At 43.9% G+C, this 21,457-nt stretch overlaps 1 protein-coding gene across 1 annotated transcript in view; it reads right to left on the minus strand.

Moving 5' to 3' along the window:
- CDH23 (cadherin related 23) overlaps nucleotides 1-21,457 on the minus strand; it is a 498,190-nt gene that overhangs the window by 255,318 nt on the left and 221,415 nt on the right. The window contains exon 10 of the mRNA XM_077821918.1: nucleotides 2,042-2,154. Coding sequence (XP_077678044.1) covers nucleotides 2,042-2,154 — 113 coding nt within the window. The remainder of the gene's footprint in view (nucleotides 1-2,041; nucleotides 2,155-21,457) is intronic.

The raw sequence follows: 21,457 nt of genomic DNA on the forward strand, positions 1-21,457 counted from the left end.
GGGAAGAGGAGAGAAGGGAGGTGGGTGGCTGGAGGATGAACCTTATTGTCACAGAAACGAGGGTGGTGAAGGACATTTGAAAATAGAGTTCTTCCTCTTGTATTTTGTATAATCTAAAAAAACGGAAAGAAGACCACAAGGGGAGGAAAGAGCCCCCTGCAGCTCCATGGAACACTGGAGGGCAGGCAGATGGGGCTGCTAAAGATCACCCTGAGGCTGATTGTGGAGTTGGTAAAATTCAGCATTTCCACAGATTGGCATTTGGGCCTAATCTATTTTACTTACACACACACACACACACACACACTTTTGACCCGAAAAACAACCCTGCTCCCTCCCCACCGAGGATCAAGGGAAAGAAGCTGGATTCCAAGGGATGATAATAGTATATTGACCGTGTAGAACTTCACAGAAAGACCCTCACCACAGGTCAAGCCGAGTAATTACATGTCATTTTCTCTCCCTGACAAAGCGCTGCCCCTACCACAGCAAGGGGTATTGCCAGCAGATCGAGGGACATGATCGTTCCCCTCTATTCGACACTGGTGAGGCCTCATCTGGAGTACTGTGTCCAGTTTTGGGCCCCACACTACAAGAAGGATGTGGACAAATTGGAAAGAGTCCAGCGGAGGGCAACAAAAATGATTTGGGGACTGGAACACATGATTTATGAGGAGAGGCTGAGGGAACTGGGATTGTTTAGTCTGCAGAAGAGAAGAGTGAGGGGGGATTTGATAGCTGCTTTCAACTACCTGCAAGGGGGTTCCAAAGAGGATGGCTCTAGACTGTTCTCAGTGGTAGCAGATGACAGAACAAGGAGTAATGGTCTCAAGTTGCAGTGGGGGAGATTTAGGTTGGATCTTAGGAAAAACTTTTTCACTAGGAGAGTGGTGAAACACTGGAATGCGTTGCCTAGGGAGGTGGTGGAATCTCCTTCCTTAGAAGTTTCTAAGGTCAGGCTTGACAAAGCCCTGGCTGGGATGATTTAATTGGGGATCGTTCCTGCTTTGAGCAGGGGGTTGGACTAGATGACCTCCTGAGGTCCCTTCCAACCCTGATATTCTATAATGCTACTCTTCCAGTGCTGGCTGCCATCCTCCCAGTCAATGACTTCTCTAACATGCTGAATCTTTCCTCCAGCCCAGTGGAATCCACACTTCTAAATGTGTTTCCAACCCACCGGCTGGCTTGGTATTGATTTTGATTAAAGAGCGGAAATTGGAGTTGGGAGAGCGGTTCTCCGGTGGGGCCTCATGGTGTCGGAACATTATGCTTCGATGCATTTTCATGATGAAGCGACTTTTAGCCTTTTCTTTGTAATCCTTGTACCATGCAACACAGACAGAGATGCAGCTGAAGGATCTGCTGGACACCAAAAATACAGGTGCCCAGTGAGATTGGGGGCGGGGTGGAGGGGTGGGGGAAGACCCATTTTTTCATGTCAGCATCTGTTTCTGCCCTTCTAATTCTGTTGCATCTCACAGTCCCTACTAGCCCCACCAGTACGTTCCCCCTTCATTAATCCACAGGACACTGTTCATCCTGCTGCTCAAAGGGGTTCTGGCATGCAGCGTGTGTGTCTAGCCTCCTCCCACCCCGAGGAGTACCCCTGAGCCAGAACAGAGCAACACATACACTACAGAAGACAGAAACCACCAAAAGAGGAGTACCCCAGAGCAGAAGTTCAGAGAGCTTTGGAAGAGCTAACTGAGCTAGCAGCAGTCAGGGTGAATCACAAGAAATAGAACAGGTTAATTCTACAGCCCACTCCCCAATCTAGGGATAATGGGGTCTGTCCCTGATGCCAGACAGGGAGAGAGAGAGGGGTCCTGCCCTGGGAATAGCAGAGGTCTGCCCTGGTGTCAGATAGGGAAAGAATACTGCCAGTGTGCTTCTTCATTTGAAGTAAGTCAGTATTAAGCAGCACAGAGCAGCAACACATTCACAGATGATCCTCTGACTGAAGTGCCTTTCCTCTCCCTTCAGCTATGCTGATCCTTCCCCTTGTCTTCCCAAAGAGGTATTGCTCTCAGTGTCTCACCTTCACTGTGAGAATGAATCCAGTGCTGTAGAAAGGGTTTTCACGGTCCAGTGGCCCATTCAGGGTTAAAGCTCCACTGATGTAGTCCAGTGCAAAGATGCTGTTGGTGTTACCTGGCAATGAAAACAAACAGGATGAGCACAAGCAGCCCATATTGCTGAAGACACAGAAACTATGGACTTAACACAGAGGAAAGCCTGATGAGACCTTCCATGCATGACCAGATCATGCAAAAAGCGATTTTAGAATTCAGAACTGTAGTCTGGTTTAAGACCCCCAGCCGGGTAACAGATTATACTAGTATGTGCAGACTTAAAGCATTATAAATGCATTTTAAAATTAAATGGCTGTAAATCAGTTCCTCCTTCACTTACCTACCCAATACTGGGCTCAGAACTGTGCTTTCTTTGCAAGAGCTGATAGCATCACAAACACTTCAGGCAGTGTAGGAATTTCAAAGAGTTTCTACTAAAATGTAAACGCATTCATCGTTCTTATCTCCACATCTACTCTGTTACTGACTTGGGATCTCAGACAGCGTATACAGACCGCCACTTTGCAGTTTACCTCTTAGCAAGTGTTGAAGTCTGAGCACAAAGAGAGAGCAGCCGTAGTGGGGCAGCTACTCCCATCACATGAAGGTGGGAGGGAAATGGTTGGACAGGGCTGGGAGTAAGCAGAGCCTCTGCTCCATCCCCACCCTCATGCACCAGCTGCAGAGCTAAGGTGGTGCAGAATGGGAAGTATGCTGAGCTGGTGCAGGTTGGGTCCCTGCTTCCCCTTCGCTTCAGGGGAGAAACAACTGGGACCTGGCCTGCTCCTAGAACAGGAACACATTTCATGCTGCCTTTGACTTAAGGCTTGTGATATAGTATCTTCATGGTCTAGCCCCATGTGGTTTTAGGACAGAGCTAAAGCAGCACAACAAAAAGGCAAAATCCAGTTACTGAACTGAACAGGCTTTGGTTTAGACGGCTGCCTTCAGCATTCTCATTTCCTCCACACCCCCTCGACTGATCTCTGCCATTGCTGCTATGTCCCCTGGATGGCAGACTGCCCCTTCTAAGAGTCCCCACTGCCCTTTGGGAGTGGGCTGGACCCTCTCATTTGCTTCCATCTAGTTTGTAGATGCTCTTTATTCCATGCCTTTGGGTGCCTTTCTATGAGCTTGTAAATTTGATATCCCCGAAGGTTACATGTGTGACCAGCCACACGCGATGCCGTCCTCAATGCCTCACTATTTTGTTAGGTTTCAGAGTAACAGCCGTGTTAGTCTGTATTCGCAAAAAGAAAAGGAGTACTTGTGGCACCTTAGAGACTAACCAATTTATTTGAGCATGAGCTTTCGTGAGCTATAGCTCACTTCATCGGATGCATTTTGTGCTTCATCCAGAAGAGCCGGTCCTGCTCTCATGGCAACCTGGGTCAGTTTTCTCCTTCTTTAGAAACAGACACTGGCAGAAGGTTAACTCGGTATTGCTGAGTCGTACAGCCTATTTGCCAGCAGATATTAATAAGCTGAATCTCACGGGACTGGGGCTACCCTCATAATAATCTCATCTCCTTTACCTTTGTCAACTGAGACAAAGAAATCAGTTGTCACTTGGAGCCTTGGCAATCTGATGCTTGCCTTGTGTGATATCCAAGAAGGAGGCTATTGAATTAATGATCAGGGGCTTGCACATACATACACTCCTGCAAACACACACACACACACACACACACCCTTACACTCTACACCCTACACTCTCACAGTGTGTAAGAATTCCTGATCCCAAACACCAAGACAAAGGAGGAGGTGGGGGATTGTTACATTCCATCCAGCTGATGGGGGGCAGGGGAGAGAAGAGAGAAAGATACTGAGAAGTTGGGTGTCTTATGTTAAAAACTATTTGCCAATTTTCTGGAAATGCATTTCAAGAAAATTTGCCATTACAAAAGTATCCTTTCCTTAGCTCTTGACCAATTTGCTCTATTCTGATCCTGTACCTCTGCCTGCCTGACCTAGCCACTTTCATCATATTGATATTCCCTTACATTGGGTGATTAATGACCCATTTCTTGCTTCTAGTTACAGCTGTCTTCTCATGTGACTTGGTTGCCGTGTAGCTTTCAATCCTCTCAGACATTTTACCCTCCAGGAGCAAAGAGAAACCATGGTCTCCCCTCCTTGTCCTGGACAGAGTCCTAACTCTGTAATTGTACATTTCTCCTTTATAGCGGAGGGCTTATATTTTCCCCTCAGGCCTCCAATTACAGAGTGCCTCATGATTTTGTCCTTGGGTCCTCTTCTCTGTTCCATCTAAAATGGCCCATTGATTGCTTCAGTGACAGAGTTCACAGCTTAATGAACTGTTAAGGATCTACTTACCAATATTAAGTGATGTTCAGTAGCAAATCATAAAAGGTACCAATAGTTTCCACTTTGGACTTTACCTCGATGTGGTGGTCACCCAACTCTATAATCTTTCTTTTGGAGATTATTCTCAGACCTTTCTAACTAACACCTACTTGTCTGTCTTGATTGTCAGTTCCTGGCTACTGCATGGTTGATTAAATCCTCTTTCAGAATTGACAGAGAGAGAAAACACCCTTGCCCCACATCACTGATCCTATTTAAACTATGACCTACTTAACCCACTGACCTCCTATGTCAAGCCAGAACTTTGTTACCTAGGCTAGAAATGTTATAATTTTAGCCAAGAAAGATGTGGGAGGAGAAAAAGTTCAGGATCATGAAATATTACAGCACACGTTTCAAAACATTTCTAAATTTGTCCTTAGCACTGTTGAAATCCTTCTTCATGCCTTAAATCACTTCCTATCTAGAACTATTGAAGTAATGCACCACCTACCTTCCTCGATTTCTCTCTCTCTAATGTTTTGGGAGCCTTGGAAATCTTCAAATTTCTCCCTGCTCACCAGGATCAACCAATCATAATTATATAGATAGAAAAGACCTACATTATTAAGTCATCTTGTCCATGCCAGTGGCCCCCCTTATCATGGATTCCTATTCATCTCCAAATCTAGTCCAAAACTTTCCTCCTGATTTTCAAAAAGTCTTCACATACTTCATGCTACCTCTCCAATTTCATATCCACTAACTCCCTGCACTCACTATGCTTCTCCAGTCTGGGCTTCCTCCCCCATTCCCTCTTTAACAGCAGGGTAAGGAGGTCGAGTCAGGAGCGCTCATGTTTTCACTTTGTACTGCCCCCCAAGGAACATTTTGACCTTCTTCCCCAGACAGAGTCATTTCCTCTCTTTGAAATTATATTGTCAAGTTTTTTCTCTTCGAGTCAGACATAACTAAAGTCATTTTGTGATTCCACATTTGAAGAACAATGTATAAAAATATATTGTATTGTACTGCAACAAGTTTAACTGTCCTAAGATGCCAACCATTTCCTTCGCTGCATATTGCCCTGGTAAATTATATTTTGGGGCAGCCTTTGTACAGTCCTCCAACATTACATGCCATAAATATATATTTTAATAAAAAAAACACATTGTCCTGCCACTAACAAATCTGCCAACCGGTGCTATTGCCAACTTCAGCCTCAGACCAATATGTTCTAGTGGAAGTGGGTCGATGGGGCTTATTCTGAATTTGGCCAGAGCATGAAGGACCTAACAAAGCCCTACAGTTTGAGCACTGGACCCCTCATTCCAAGAGTCACCATGAATTCGGCTCACAACCAGAATCTGAGCAAATGTAAGGTAATTTTTAAGAAGAAAGGGAACAACTTAAGGACCCAAATGCTCTTCAGCTGTGCACATCAGAGGTTTTCCTTTAGCTCAGCCTCCCAAATATTGTTCACACTAAAGACATGCATCTGATGTATTTTTGGGAGCCTTTTTGCTTACACAGAGTTGGTTGGCTCGAAAAACAGCCTTTGAGTAGGAAAGACATGTTTCCAAATCTGTCATTCAAAGTCTTTTCATAATTTTCCCTACAAAGCCTCTTCAACCACCAATTCATTTGTCCTCTGACCAATGGTCCTCCATGAAGTACTGCACTATAGAACAATGCAAATTCCTGCTCAGTGCTTCTCTTTGGAAACTCTCTTGTTATCTTTATATTTTCAATTTCTTCATCTTTTTCATAGGGGGAAAATAGCCATCTTTGCTTTTCACTCCCCATTTGCTGTCACTCAGCCTTCCACTCTCTCCACCCCTTCTCGGTATAAAATCTCTCCTTCATCCTTTGTCCTCTTGTTATCTGTCAGTCTTTTGACCCAGTAAAAAGTCCCAGCCTGGGTTAACTGCAGTTTAGTGTGTGGCTGACTGTGCGTACTGCAACACAGGCTGATGGCTTTCAATTGGTTTGTCTGCTCCACTGCTCTAACAGCAATTACTTTCACTCCTCTTTCTCCTTTCCCTCTGTGTCTGGAAAGACAAAGAAACCATTCCAAACCACTAGGTCTCTGCATCAACCCACTCAGAGGCAGAGGGATTCCATGGATGCAACAGAGCCACACAATGTGGAGATGCTGAGGAGCATGGATGACAGTCTGGCATGTTGCTGCTCAGACTCCGATCACTAGCTGCTGGACATTCACCCGCAGATAAGTCTGTTACTCCAATGGCCTCTGAAGCAGATAACTACTATCCAATGTATTTGAGCATGAGCTTTCTTTTTGCGAATACAGACTAACACGGCTGTTACTCTGAAACCTGAATACTATCCAATGAAATCTTATGAGTTAGTAAGGGTTTTCTCTCTGTTACATAAAGCTGGCAAGTGACTCATATCTATAGTGCCATATTCAGACACAGTTGTAGATCTGGTGCCAGTGTTCTTTGCGTTGCTCTGTCCCACTATCTCAATCTAACAATGCCTGACAGAGACATCCGGAGCCTGTTTCTGAACTCTGATCCTGTCTGCTGCTCTCAGTGCTGCCTGCCTGTCCAAAGATCCCTGGTTCTTTTGGCCCTGCCTTGCTGCTCAGACCCGTGTTAGCTACCCATATTATGCTACCTGTACTGTCACGCCCTTCTGACCCTGGTATTGTCTGACTGATGCTGCTAGGGCTACTCATCCTATCCTGCCTCCCTGACCCTGTCTAATGGGTGTGCCAACACAATGAATTGCTGTTCCTCTGATGACTATATTGTTGAAGCAGCACTGTAATACCCAGACATGAGAGAGAACACAGTGGATACACAGAATCCCCTCTGGTGTATTTTAAACGGAGCAGATCTACCAAGTTTATTCTCAAAAAGAAAAGGAGGACTTGTGGCACCTTAGAGACTAACAAATGTATTTGAGCATAAGCTTTCATGAGCTACAGCTCACTTGTTAGTCTCTAAGGTGCCACAAGTACTCCTGTTCTTTTTGCGGATACAGACTAACACAGCTGCTACTCTGAAACCAGAGATTAGATAGCAGCTCTTTTTCCAAAAGTTCCTCATAGCTTTGGAACAGACTCTCTCGTAGCTTGTGGAAATGTGTTAATAGTGAACCTGCTGCCTGATAGTGATTCCTGAACCTATTTGCGAGGACTTAATTACCTGGTCGGAGTAGGGAAAAGCTAGCTCTGGCTGGTACATTAAATGGTACTGGAATTTTTGTTTAGAAGTGAGTGTGTTGTGTGACGGTTGTAGCACAAAATGTTAAGAGAAATATAGCAGAGAGGGCTGTGAAGAGAGGTTTTGAATGGTACAATTTCCCCCTGAAGGGAAGTCCACTTTGAACACTTTGCTGTCAAATATTCATATGATCATTCTGTATCAGGTTTCAGTTTTAGGTGCTGATATTCTCTGTCTGGGTCACAAAGGGTTTGTGTACTGCACTTTAAGATAGCAATAACACAGAGTGAAAAGCCTGCTCCATCTTACAGTCTCCAAGCAATAAACTTGGTTTCAGAGTAGCAGCTGTGTTAGTCTGTATCTGCAAAAAGAACAGGAGTGCTTGTGGCACCTTAGAGACCAACAAATTTATTAGAGCATAAGCTTTTGTGGGCTACAGCCCACTTCATCGGATGCATAGAATGGAACATATAGTAAGAAGAAATATATATACATACAGATAAGTTGGAAGTTGCCATACAATCTGAGACGCTAATTAGTTAAGATGAGCTATTATCAACAGGAGAAAAAAACTTTTGTAGTGATAATCAAGATGGTCCATTGAGACAGTTGACAAGAAGGTGTGAGGATACTTAACATGGGGAAATAGATTCAATATGTGTAATGACCCAGCCACTCCCAGTCTCTCTTCAAACCCAAGTTAATGGTATCTAGTTTGCATAGATTTCAGAGTAGCTGCCGTGTTAGTCTGTATCCGCAAAAAGAAAAGGAGTACTTGTGGCACCTTAGAGATGAACAAATTTATTTGAGCATAAGCTTTCATGAGCTACAGCTTATACTCAAATAAATTGGTTAGTCTCTAAGGTGCCACAAGTACTCCTTTTCTAATTTGCATATTAATTCAAGCTCAGCAGTTTCTCGTTGGAGTCTGTTTTTGAAGCTTTTCTGTTGCAAAATTGCCACCCTTAAATCTTTTACTGAGTGGCCAGAGAGGCTGAAGTGTTCTCCTACTGATTTTTGAATGTTATGATTTCTGTCCATTTATTCTTTTGCGTAGAGACTGTCCGGTTTGGCCAATGTACATGGCAGAGGGGCATTGCTGGCACATATCACATTTGTAGATGTGCAGGTGAATGAGCCCCTGATGGCGTGGCTAATGTGATTAGGTCCTATGATGGTGTCACTTGAATAAATATGTGGACAGAGTTGGCATCGGGCTTTGTTGCAAGGATAGGTTCCTGGGTTAGTGTTTTTGTTGTGTGGTGTGTGGTTGCTGGAGAGCATTTGCTTCAGGTTGGGGGGCTGTCTGTAAGCAAGGACTGGCCTGTCTCCCAAAATCTGAGAGAGTGAGGGATCATTTTTCAGGATAGGTTGTAAATCTTTGATGATGCGCTGGAGAAGTTTTAGTTGGGGGCTGAAGGTGACAGCTAGTGGCATTCTGTTATTTTCTTTGTTGGGCCTGTCCTGTAGTAGGTGACTTCTGAGTACTCTTCTGGCTCTGTCAATCTGTTTCTTCACTTCACCAGTGGGTACTGTAGGTTTAAGAATGCTTGATAGAGATCTTGTAGGTGTTTGTCTCTGTCTGAGGGATTGGAGCAAATGCGGTTGTATCTTAGAGCTTGGCTGTAGACAATGCATCTTGTGGTGTGTCCTGGATGGAAGCTGGATGCATGTAGGTAAGTATAGCGGTTAGTAGGTTTCCAGTAGAGGGTGGTGTTTATGTGACCATCGCTTATTAGTACAGTAGTGTCCAGGAAATGGACCACTTGTGTAGATTGGTCTCGGCTGAGGTTGATGGTGGGATGGAAATTGTTAAAATCATGGTGGAATTCCTCAAGGGCTTCTTTTCCATGGGTCCAGATGATGAAAATATCATCAATGTAGCGCAAGTAGAGTAGGGGTGTTAGGGTAAGAGAGCTAAGGGAGCGTTGTTCTAAGTCAGCTGGGTCTTTACACATACTGAATCTATTTCCCTAAAGTTAAGTATCCTCACACCTTCTTGTCAACTGTCTAAATGGGCCATCTTGATTATCACTACAAAAGTTTTCTCCTGCTAATAGCAGCTCATCTTAACTAATTACAGGTTTCAGAGTAGCAGCCCTGTTAGTCTGTATCCGTAAAAAGAAAAGGAGGACTTGTGGCACCTTTGAGACTAACAAATTTATTTGAGCATAAGCTTTCGTGAGCTACAGCTCACTTCATCAGATGCATTCAGTGGAAAATACCTGAATGCATCTGATGAAGTGAGCTGTAGCTTATGCTCAAATAAATTTGTTAGTCTCGAAGGTGCCACAAGTCTTCCTTTTCTCTTAACTAATTAGCCTCTCACTGTTTGTATGGCAACTTCCAACTTATCTGTATGTATATATTTCTTCTTACTATATGTTCCATTCTATGCATCCGATGAAGTGGGCTGTAGCCCATGAAAGCTTATGCTCTAATAAATTCGTTAGTCTCTAAGGTGCCACAAGTACTCCTGTTCTTTTTATCTAATCTCTGACACACCAGTTCTGCAAGAGGTCTTCAAACCCACACTCTGACTTGTGCTATGCCAGGGCCTTGTGCTCTCCCATGGCTCCACCTAGGAATGAATCAGGAGTGCTGGCCTCGGTCTAACTCTGGACTAAACAGAAACAGGAGGAAATGAAACCTGAGAAGGACCAAAAATCCCAGTACCATTAGCACTTTGAAACGAGCCAGGCAGCCACCCAGCTGCTTTCCCTGCAAAGTGCCTGGAGAGCTCATGACTGTAATAAGAAACCGCTCATTCTGCCTGTGAGCAGAGCATCTATCATAGGCAGGATCTCTTCCGGCTCAGTCAGACTGAGCAGGTAAATTTCAGGAACTGAAACGACTGAAAGGGATTCTTATACTCCTGGTGGGCAACAGAGATCCCCTCCTGGGAAGGGCGTCTCCCTTTCTTCCTCCCCTACACTGAAACACAAATGAAAACCCGCTGACCTGGAAGAGGTCCGGGGTGGAGCAGAGTACAGCCCTGGAGGGCAGACTGAATGGCTCTGAGGGGAGAGCAGAGCAGTGAGAGGAAACCTAGGAGATCCAGTTGAGGTAAGAGGCAAAGAGGAATCATAGCAGGAAAAGACAGGGTGGTCAAAGAGCTTGGAGCAAGAATTAAAATGGAGTGCAAGATTTAAAATATATATATACTTTAAAAAACAGAGGAAAAAGTGATGGTAAAATAGCTCAGGGTGGAAGGAAGAATCTGAAAAATAAAATGGTTACAGAAAATAATATATTGAAATTTGAAAAGGGTAAAATAGGCAAATAGAGACACTGAAAGACAGGGAAGAAAAGATGCACTAAGTTATAGAAGAAAAAGGGAAGTGTGTGAATACAAGAGACAGACATCCACCGTAAATAAAACCGTACTAAATCTCTCCATGGATTTCGTGGCAGTCTGAGGCATGACAACATTTAACAAGAGGGCCTTCAAAACCTAGGGTGATCCCTGCCCACTTTTCCAACGCCCAGACCACATGCTGACTTTGTAACATACACATTTTAGTTCGAGTGATCTTCACAAGAACCAGTTCAGCTCCCTGCTCTGGCACCGACTTCCTGTGTGATCTGGAGCAAGTCATTTATTCTCTCTCTGCATCGGTTCCCCATCTGTACAATGGGGAGGATAGTACTTCCCTATCTCACCAGGCAGATGTGAGGATAAATACATTAGAAGACTAAAAGGCACACAAATACAATGGTAATGGGAGCCATATAGTACCTTAGAGAGGCAAGGTGGGTGAGGTAATATCTTTTATTGGACCAACTTCTGTATAGCTTAAAAGCTTGTCTCTTTCACCAACAGAACTCTTCTTCAGGACTGTGTAGCTCAAAAGCTTGTCTCCCTCACCAATAGAAGTTGGTCCAATAAAAGATGTTACCTCACCCACCTTGTCTCTCTGATATCCTGGGACCAAACACAGCTACAACACATAATACCTTAGACAGATATACGTAATCAGCACCATTTCTGCTAAATCCTTCATGTACCATTTTGTTTTTCTTGGTCTATAAGGATATTTTCAGTAGGGTATTGAGATTTAAAAAGTCAGCAACAAGAACAAGGATTAGGTCAAACTGGCTAAAATACAAGTCACCTTTGGGAACTGTCAGTTATAAATCCTGTCCAACTCATGAGTTCCTTTCATCAGCTGGGGTGAAGAAAAGTGAGATGAAGGGAAAAGAGCAGAAAGGAAGCCAGATCAGGAGTAGCAGGGCTATATCACAATAGCAAAATTTCAGTTCTCTTCTAGTCTCATTGTGAAGAATGGGTCTTGGTGGAGATGCCATTTTGGAGAAACAAAGATATAAAGTGGGATTTTGTAGGACCATGATTCTTAATACCTTCTGCTGACTCTCTCAGTTTAAAGATGCTATTTAAAAGTACTGGACTGACTCCAGAAAAGGAAGAAAGATATTGAAATCTCCTCCCTGCCTCCTTTGCTATTGGTAACTCATTACTTTTCAAATTATGCACAAAGAGAAAGATTTGGCTACTCTCCATCTTTAATTAAGGACTGTCTCTCAGCCAGCATTGTCCAACCCTCTATGCCTAGGTGAACGCTCCAATAGTCCCCCTGTGAAGGGACGTTTGTGGCTGAGAGATGCATTGTCAGAATGGTGGGGACTTGCCGAGCCACTGAACTTGGCTGTGAATGACTTTCATGAGATGTGAAAGGGGAACCCATCACACTCCTTGTGCTGGATAATTTATTAATCAAAATGTGCTCCGTCAGGGCTCCTCTGCACTGAAATAGATGCTGTTGGACGTGGTTCATAGAGTCGGCAACAGATACAGTTATTATATAAATAGTCCATCAGCTGCTTTGACCACCTCGCTGGTTTTCACCTTGAGTTTTTGCCCCCATGCAATATGGAGACAAGTGTTTCAGGGCAGCTTCTCTTCTGTATTCATCAACACATCCATAACTGATCAGTAAGAGCATTCCTTGGTCTCTACCCCTACTCAGTTTTGAAGGGAACAAGACATTTCTGAAGGGTAGAGGATTACATCATGTTCTTTATTTCATAAACTACACCCTCAGGAACAGAGATTACAAGTTCATAATCTCCAGTTCTAGAAAAAAGGCATGTGTTCTCCCTGATCTAGAATCAGATTACTGCTTGTTTCTAGAAACACTGATTCCTGCCATGGCACTCAAATATAGATTGGGAATTCTGTAGAAACCCCACCCCCCCACACACACGTTTCTAGAACCAGGAATTTTGGTACCTTGTCTGAGAAAGAGTTAACTCACCTGTTTAGCACAACAGATCCATAATTTCTAATCTTGTGGTTTCTAAAAAGAATAACCCTTCCTTGCAACAAGCACATGTAAAATTTACCTTGTGCAGAGTCACGGGTACACACAAGGACCAATTCTACCATCTGATATACTGACACAATTCCCATTAAAGTTAATAGGAGATGCAATCATGTATTGGAGAGAAGGATAAAGTCCACACATTCTAAAGATATTGGATTTCTGAGCTAATCATAGTTGAGGCTATGGACATTTTAAACAAATTTCACAGCAGAGGTATGGAGGAAAAAACCTATAAGTCACAGAAAAATCACCAAATAATGTAGTTTTCACTACCTCAACATACACAAAAGACAAGTGGGGGTGCTGAAAGGTGAGTTCAGGGATGTGGAGGGAGAGTGAGCCCACCCCCACACTCACCCAGCAGCAGCAGCAGCTCCCCACTCTGGGCATTGCAACCTGGCACACAAGGTCACAGTGCCACTCAGATTGGGCCTGCCATCACTCCATAGATGGAGACAAAGGGCCAAGCCTGAGTGGCACTGTGACCCCATTCACAAGGTTGCAATTCCACTCAGTTTGGAATCCTAATCAAACACATTTTCCCAGCCATTTCCAAGGCAGTGGGAGCCCAATTTCATGGACTTTATTCAAATTTACAAATTTCCATGACCACTATAACCTCTGTGACAAAACTGTAGTCCCAACCCTTGTTTATCACTGTAAGGTGCTGGGTGTTCCATAACTCTCAAAAGGGCCTAGGGAGGGAGGGATAGTTCAGTGGTTTGAGTCTTGGCCTGCTTAACCCAGGGTTGTGAGTTCAATCCTTGAGGGGGCCATTTAGGGATCGGGGCAAAAATTGGGGATTGGTCCTGCTTTGAGCAGGGGGTTGGACTAGATGACCTCCTGAGGTCTCTTCCAACCCTGATATTCTATGATTCTATGACTCACCCAGGGTCTCTTTCCAGGCAGAGTTTTATTTTCCAAAATGCAGGAAAAAAACAACCCTCCTTAAGCTACAGCTCTCAGGGGATTTTCCCCTTTGCCTCTCTCAGTCCTTCCTGCTTCAGGGCCTGGTGCAGGTTCTTCCTTGCCTTTTTCACTAAACATCACATCCCAGGGTTTTATCCCTGGAGGCCCTTTTTCCTCAGTGGGTTCTCACTGTCTTGCCTCCCTGGGAACTCTCACGGCCTCTCCTAGGAAGCTCCTGTTGCCCTCTCCCCCCCTTTATTGACAGCCTGGCTCTTTATAGTCCCATGTGTTTCCCCGCTCTCTTAATTGGCAAAACTGAGAGCACCTGTTCTTGCACAGGAGCTACTTCATTTAAACAGGCCAGCCATCCTGTGGCAATCATATTCAAGGATTCTGAATCCCAAACCACAATATTCTTTTACAAGCACAGTTTAGAATTCAGCAGATGTCTAAAATTGAAAGTAAATAACCAGCACAGCTTTGGACCCTGGACCTGCTTTTTTGCCTTTTCCTGTAGTCACTTTTGCTTTATCTGGAGATAGGTTTGTGACATTTGTGGACAACTCTATAAAGAGGTATCCACTCTTCCTCCCCAACATGGGTACACATAACAGCATGATAAGTATGGTACAACCCCTCAAAGTGATACTTCTGGGAGAGACAACGACATAGCAGTCATGGATTGACTATGGTTGTGACATCATTGTTTTGAAACACCTTAATGGGTAGCATTTCATTAGATGCATAGTTCAATGTGGTAGGCTTATATGCACCTAAAAGATTTTAAGAATCAAGACCAATAGGTCTTTCTTCTCCATGATTCCATGAACTGAATGCAATGAAAACCTATTGCCGGAAAACTGTACTCATTTGCTCAACCCAGAAGCCTGAAAGTTCCCTGAGAAATCATCATCATGAATAAGCTTGCAGAATTCATGTACAAATAAAATATTACCTTTTACAATGGGCAGTTTGTGTCTTCTGCTGGTGGCAGTCACCATGATATGTGTGACACTAATATAAGGGATTATGAATGAGTACACCAGTGTGGTACAAGAAAGTATTAACCAGACTGAACCTGTTTCAACCACATTTTAACAGGAAGAAAAAAATTTAATGAGAAATATTCACACATTCATTGTGATACAACACAAGATTCCATTCAGTTCTGTTTCCCTCTCAGTACAACACTATTTTCTCTCATTCCCAAAGGATGACATAACTCATAAATGTTCATTTCACCCTTTTATTTAGCCTCCTGTTTAACTTGCAGAGGGCTTCATCCAAGTAAACAGGGAGCAGAAGGCAAATATAGTCCCAAAGAGAGTATGTTCCTTGTACATTTGGATTTTCATGCTTATTGCTCGACTGGAGTTTATAGAATGAATTTTCACAACCCCGCATACAAAAGAAACACACACATTAAACTGCTAAGGGGATTTTTATGCAGATTGTTTCTAAACTGGACTTCTGAGGTTCACAAAATATCCCTCATTCCCCTCCTCTGGCAGCAAACATACTCATACAGGGACTTATGGATGGGTTGCGCTTCCACATATCCAACAGCTGTTTCCTGCTGACATCAGAAGCCATACAGGGGGCCATCTGACTCAACATAACCCCCAAATGGCATTTCTACCTTTGTCATTGCTTCTTTGATACATTTTTAACATAAATAAATCCTCTTCCTTCCTACCTTTCTGGAAACTCTTCCAGTCAAGGCCTGAGTAAAAACATAAGAACTCTTCTATTTTTCCTAGTCCACTGAAACACAGACAGACATTGCAATTCCACTATGATGCAGTCTTCAATATTTTAAATTTTTTTCCTGCATGTGTATTGTTTTTAAAGAAAAACAATCTACTGAGGGATCTGACTTTTAAAATGTCAGATGGAATGATGATTATTTCTATTTGGGTCACTGTATAATTATTTGCATCTTGCCCACCCAGTACAATATAACTTCACACAATTTAGACTCAAAATTCTTTAGGGAAGGGGAAAAAACAAACACACACTTTAATGTAGCTCTCTGCCTTGGTTACTGAAAAAGTGCAGTCTCTCTCCAATCCAGATTGGTATTATTTCCCATTAAACTTGCAATCAACTGGCCCCATACGAACACCAAACCCCTGTCTAGATGCAGGCTTCAGCCCCACTTCTCCCTCCAAAAAAGCCTGCCAGCCTCTTTCACACACTTTTCAGTCATTTTCCAAACTGATGCTGACTTATAGTTTTAATTACTGAAGCCCATTTGCTGGAGAAGCACTTTGAAATGAAAGCAGCTATTATCGAAGCTGTATTTATTATGATTGTTCCTGGATTGACAGCAGGCCAAAGCAAGATGCCAAAGTAACAACACAGCCTGCTGGTTCACAGCACCAGAGAAACACCCAAGCTGCCTAGTAAACTAGAGCCAGAGCATCAGCCGCCACCTCACCATCACTCGCATTCCCTTGCTTTGGCAGTGTGGAAAAAAGGCCTTCAATCAATAATTTGGTCTGAGGTGTATTTCTAACCATCAGCAGGTCTTGCTACAAAAAGGTTCTGCTCTGATCACACAAATCACATAGAAAGTCCTCCCCCAGCGGGTAGAATTTGAGAAGACTTTAAACACACTGGTAGTTTGAAGTAATTTGTATATGGGGAAAAAGCCAGCACAATTTAGGCCAACCAGCAATGGATATATTAAACTAATCAGTCTTATTTCCAGGACATGCTGTCCCTTCTAAAGTCCAGTTTAGGGATGTGGGGGCAGATTTTTAAAGGTATTGAGACACCGAAAGATGCAGATGGGTGCCTCGTGGGATTTACCAAGGGAAGGCTAAACAACCTCCTAATTTGGGGATGTGAGATCTCATTTGGCCAAATGACTGACTTAAACAACTGGAAAATAAGGGGGCATGAGTTCCATTTGCCTTTGGAGACAGGTGCTCCAGGAGCTACTGCAGGATTTTAAAACTATTATTCTCCCATAGTACAAGCAGCAGGGGAAGCACTACTTTCAAGCAATATTCACACTGCTTCTGTATCAAAGGCTCCTATTTAGTTGGACAAACACAACATCACATTTTTTAATTCACATTTCCCTTGGAGTACAACAGCTTTAATTAAGAGGGGGTGGGGGGGAGGTATTTTTCCCCTCCCTCTTCAAAATTTAGCAAGTTTCACAAAAAATCATTTTAAAAAAAAAAGTGTTCTAGAGGTTTCACAAAACCTCTGAGCCCCTCCAGCTCCCTGCAGCCCCGGGCCTCGTTCTTCTACTGTCTTTTACAAAGGCTCTTCAAGTACAGGGAAAGGCATATTGATTGTCCTTGTGTAATCTCCCTGCTGTCCATCCATCACTGAACCTGAAATTTGTCAATCACATGGAGATTGACACTTTGACATCAGTGGTAGTCGCTGCTTTTCCAGAGCCTATGAATCCTTCTGTCTGATTTAACTCTTTGGTGTCCATGCTTATGGTACAAGTTAGTCCTATGTATGTGAATCAAGAATCCTGCATCTCTATACAATATTAAGGGGAAAGTTTTGTGCAGGTTTTTTTTATTTTAAGATCAACTTGAAAACAAAGTGAAAGGGTTTTTTTCCTAGGGAGGAGCAAAAGGGATAGATTAATTAGGAACAGACAGGGTTGGACTTACTTTCACCTGTGGAGACCTGGGTCAAAACTCAAGCCTTGAGTAACCTGTGAAAAGGGGTTTGATTTGGGTAATTGGAATCAGGCCCAACTGTAAGACTTTGACTCTGTTTAAAACCAAGTCTCAACTGGGCAGGTTCAATTTTTTTGGTTCCCAACATATCCTTCCTTTGCCCCTAAGGCCACCTCCCTCTGCCATCACACCACAGACCTGGATTTCCTCCACGCCACATAACAATCATCAGTGAGATGGGGTATAGAAGTCTTTATGCCTCTGCCCCTCCTTCTACTCTCTGATGTGGGGAGACAATTGGCTACTCCTTTGAGACTACCACACAGGGGGAGACTACTAGACAGGGGCACCATTCCAAGCTGTTTTCTGAGTGTGTGGTAGGTGTCCTCCCAATAGTCCAGCAGAGATTGGCACAGTCCCAATTCCTATTACAGCTCCCCCCCCTCCCCCATCTCTTCTATAATTTCTTAGCAATCACAGCTGGGTATCGCATCCAGCCAATCTGAGGAGGAGGGGTCAGGAGCACCTTACAACCCCCACTCCCAAAGACCTCATGAAGTTCTGGAGCAGTTATGTGATATCCCAGAAGATCTCAGGAGAAGAGGGAATGTATAAGGAGCTGGTAAATGGGATGATGTGAGGGAGGAACCCAAGCATGTAGAGAAGAGAGGGAAATATTCTTGTGAGATTTCTACCAGTTTGGATCTGATGCTCCAATCCAGATCCTGAATAGGGCTATGTCTCAGAGGGAGACCCAAATCCTGAATATTAACCTTTTGCAGGGAGTGTCTAGAGCCAAAACATTGTCACCTGGACCCATCCCTGATTTTAGCAAGCTGGGAGGCTGGCTAGCTGAAAGGCAGATGTTGGAGGGATGAGAGCTGGTTTACTGCATTCTTCTATGCACTATGAACATTAGTAGTCTGTGTTCTAAAATGGAGGGGCATGAAATAAATATGCAGAACACAAGCAAATTTAAAGGGAAAAAGGAGGTTATTATTTTAGCTTAATAATGTTACAAAGGAGGATGAAGAACAAAACATACCATATCACTACAGACCATAGACTGGATCCTCCCCTCAACTGTTCTACCAGCACAAAGCTGCCCTAAAGCCCACTTCACCAGCCAGCGGAGGATCTGCCCTGTATAAAAGGATTCTCAGGTAGCACGGAGCTGCCATACTGGCTTCTATGCTACCCTTCCCCCTACAGCCAATACAGGGGATGTGGCCGGGGGAAAGAGCGACTTGGCCGACTCATCCCTGCACCCCACGTCATCCCTGCACCCCAGATTGCTGTAACAACTATTTGGGGTCCCTGGTAACCAGTGTAAGCTAGAGCGGTCCACAGGCTGCTCTCACCTGTGATGGGGGACTGGCCCAGCACAGAACAGCCCCAGCGGAGCACCCACATCCTCCTCAGTTGCTCCAAGTCAGAACTCAGGATGCAGGCCCATGAATGAAACATCGAAACCAGAATGATTTGTTTATGCCCCTTGAAAAAGGGGAACATGATTGAGTTTTGCATACACCAAACCACAACTGTCCAAGTCTTTCTCCACTGGATATGGATTAGTCCCCAATTCTGTACGTTTTTCACTTTACCTGATTTCACAAAAAACTAGTGGCACTTTTATCAAATACACCATTTAGATATTACCCCCACAATTGCTGGAAGTTATTCTATACAGATGAAGGAACATGCTTTCCTAGTTCTGATTTACGGTGTTCAAGCATACACATGCTTGTGCCTCTGCACTTTTGCATTTACCATCCCACAGGCTTTTAGGGTAGCAGAATGGAACCATTTTGTAGTTCTCACCCCTTGTAAATACACATGGCAGGCCAGGGGACGTGGGGAAAAACCCCCATTTGAAACAGACACCCACTGACGGGTAAGTCATTGGATTTGGGTTTTACATATAGGGGGACTATTAAGTTTGCCCTATCATGGCTTGACTACCATCAAAGTTCCTTTGGTGTCTACTTAATTATGAAAATCCTGCTGTTAAAATGCCATTAAAATCACTGCATCTTAGGTAGATTCAGTAGCTGCTAGTATGAAAACATGTTGCTCTCCAATGACCTGTTCCTGCAAAGTAGTAAGCAACCTCAATTCCCACAGACTTCAAGAGGAGTTAAAGGTACTCCATATCTAACAAGGGGTGCTCAGCACCATACAATTGGTTCCCAGTTAAGGAACTGGTAGGTGAGGTTCTGTTCCGAAATGCAGCTCCTCTTTCCCTCAGCTTCAGTTCTCAGTGTTCTGTACAAGTACGTAAAGTCAGAGTTCCGTGAAACCACTTTTTTCAGAGAAATTTCACTATTTCCATAGCAAAAACCATTTTCTGAGGCAAGATGATAGTTCTCCACCTGCAAAATCTGCCTTTCCTTTTCCAGAAGGACACTGGGTGAAAATGAAAGTGTTTGGCTTTTTGTTAAAGTCCCAAACCCCAGGATTATTCTCCAGCTGTGTCAGTGCTGAGCGTTTCCTTATACAGCTCTGCTAACAGCCCCAGTTTCTCATTAGCAAACCCATAGACATTTTTCATCTCAACGTGTCACCTGAGTTACTGTGTCCTTCCAGGAGCTGCAGGTTAAGGGACTCCCCCCATTGGCGGAACAGCAAATGAGGAAGCTCAGAATTGAATGAGCAGAAACTCTAAACCAATCCCCAGGGTGCGGGAGGGGTAAGAGGGGTAAGTTCTATGGGTGAAAGCTGAGTCCAGTTACCGGGGCAGTGGGAGAGAGAAGCCAATGTGAAACATTAGGGAAAAAGTAGTCAGCTCATGGTAGGTACCGGGTAAAGATGTAGAACAGCCTGGAGTCAAACACCAAGAATATACGGCCAGATCCTCAGCTGGCATATCCTGAATCTCTCACCTTGCCCACTGCCTGCCTCAGGTTACCCAAACAATGAAAGCTCTGGTTCTCACACACTAGCAGCATTTCCCCTAATACATCGGTGGTCACTCTGTGCCTGAGCCATGGGGGGCAAGTAAAAAGCTTTCCCCAACTTGTATGGCCCTTGCACAGCCATGGACAGCAGCAGTCACTGCGTGCCTTGCAGTCTGGAACACTGGAGCTGCTTGCTCACACTTCCCCCAAGGGGGCAGGATGCTGTAAACAGCGTGAGGAGGGGAGGAACAATAGTTAAAATGGCACAAAGGGGTTCTGAGAGTTGTAAATGTAACAGCTAACGTCCAGCCAGCTTTAGTTTCTCTCTTTCTTGAGGCTAATGAGGCCCTGAACACCCAACACTAGTTTTGCTGTCTTCCCATCACCTGGTGCACGCTGGATGGTTCCAGGAAATCAATCTCCCTTAGCCCAGAGAGCTCCCCTAAATGAAAAGTCTTATCTAGAACATGTCATGTTATATAACAAGTCACTTGCTTTGCCTGGAAAATGAAAGATGATGAGGCAGAGTCCTCGGGACAGAGGCTATCTCCATAAATCTGCCACAAAAGGAGTCGTGGATTACTTTGCTGAATTAATGATCTGTCCTTCAAATGGAGCCCTGACCTCAACTGCTGAGCATCACCAACCTGCCAAGGCAGCTAGTGAACTTTGATGATTCTGTACAGCAGTGTGAGAGAAGGCTGCTTGTAGTCTGATTTTTGGATGGTGTTCAGTATTAACTAGCATGTACCCCCACAACCATCATTATTTTCACTACTGCTCCCTATTAGGGCCTCGCTCTTGTTCTTTCAGGCTCAGATGTTATTTATTTTCTCTTTCTTTTAGTATTGCTGTCCCGCTTTGTGAGGAATCAAGGAAGGTTTTGACTGAGTTGGAGTATGTTAATTGCTTGTTAGGTGAGAAATGAGTGGACTTAGATCAAGGACAGTCTTTTCCTAATTGAATTTCACTTACAGTATGCACAGGGATCCCTATTACCTTGAACAACGTTGGCTATAACCAAAATCATCAGTGAAGCTTACACTGCACAGGTGTAGCCCCACATGCAGAATTCAG

The sequence above is a fragment of the Eretmochelys imbricata genome, chromosome 7 (assembly GCF_965152235.1).
Source record: "Eretmochelys imbricata isolate rEreImb1 chromosome 7, rEreImb1.hap1, whole genome shotgun sequence".
NCBI lineage: Eukaryota > Metazoa > Chordata > Testudines > Cheloniidae > Eretmochelys > Eretmochelys imbricata.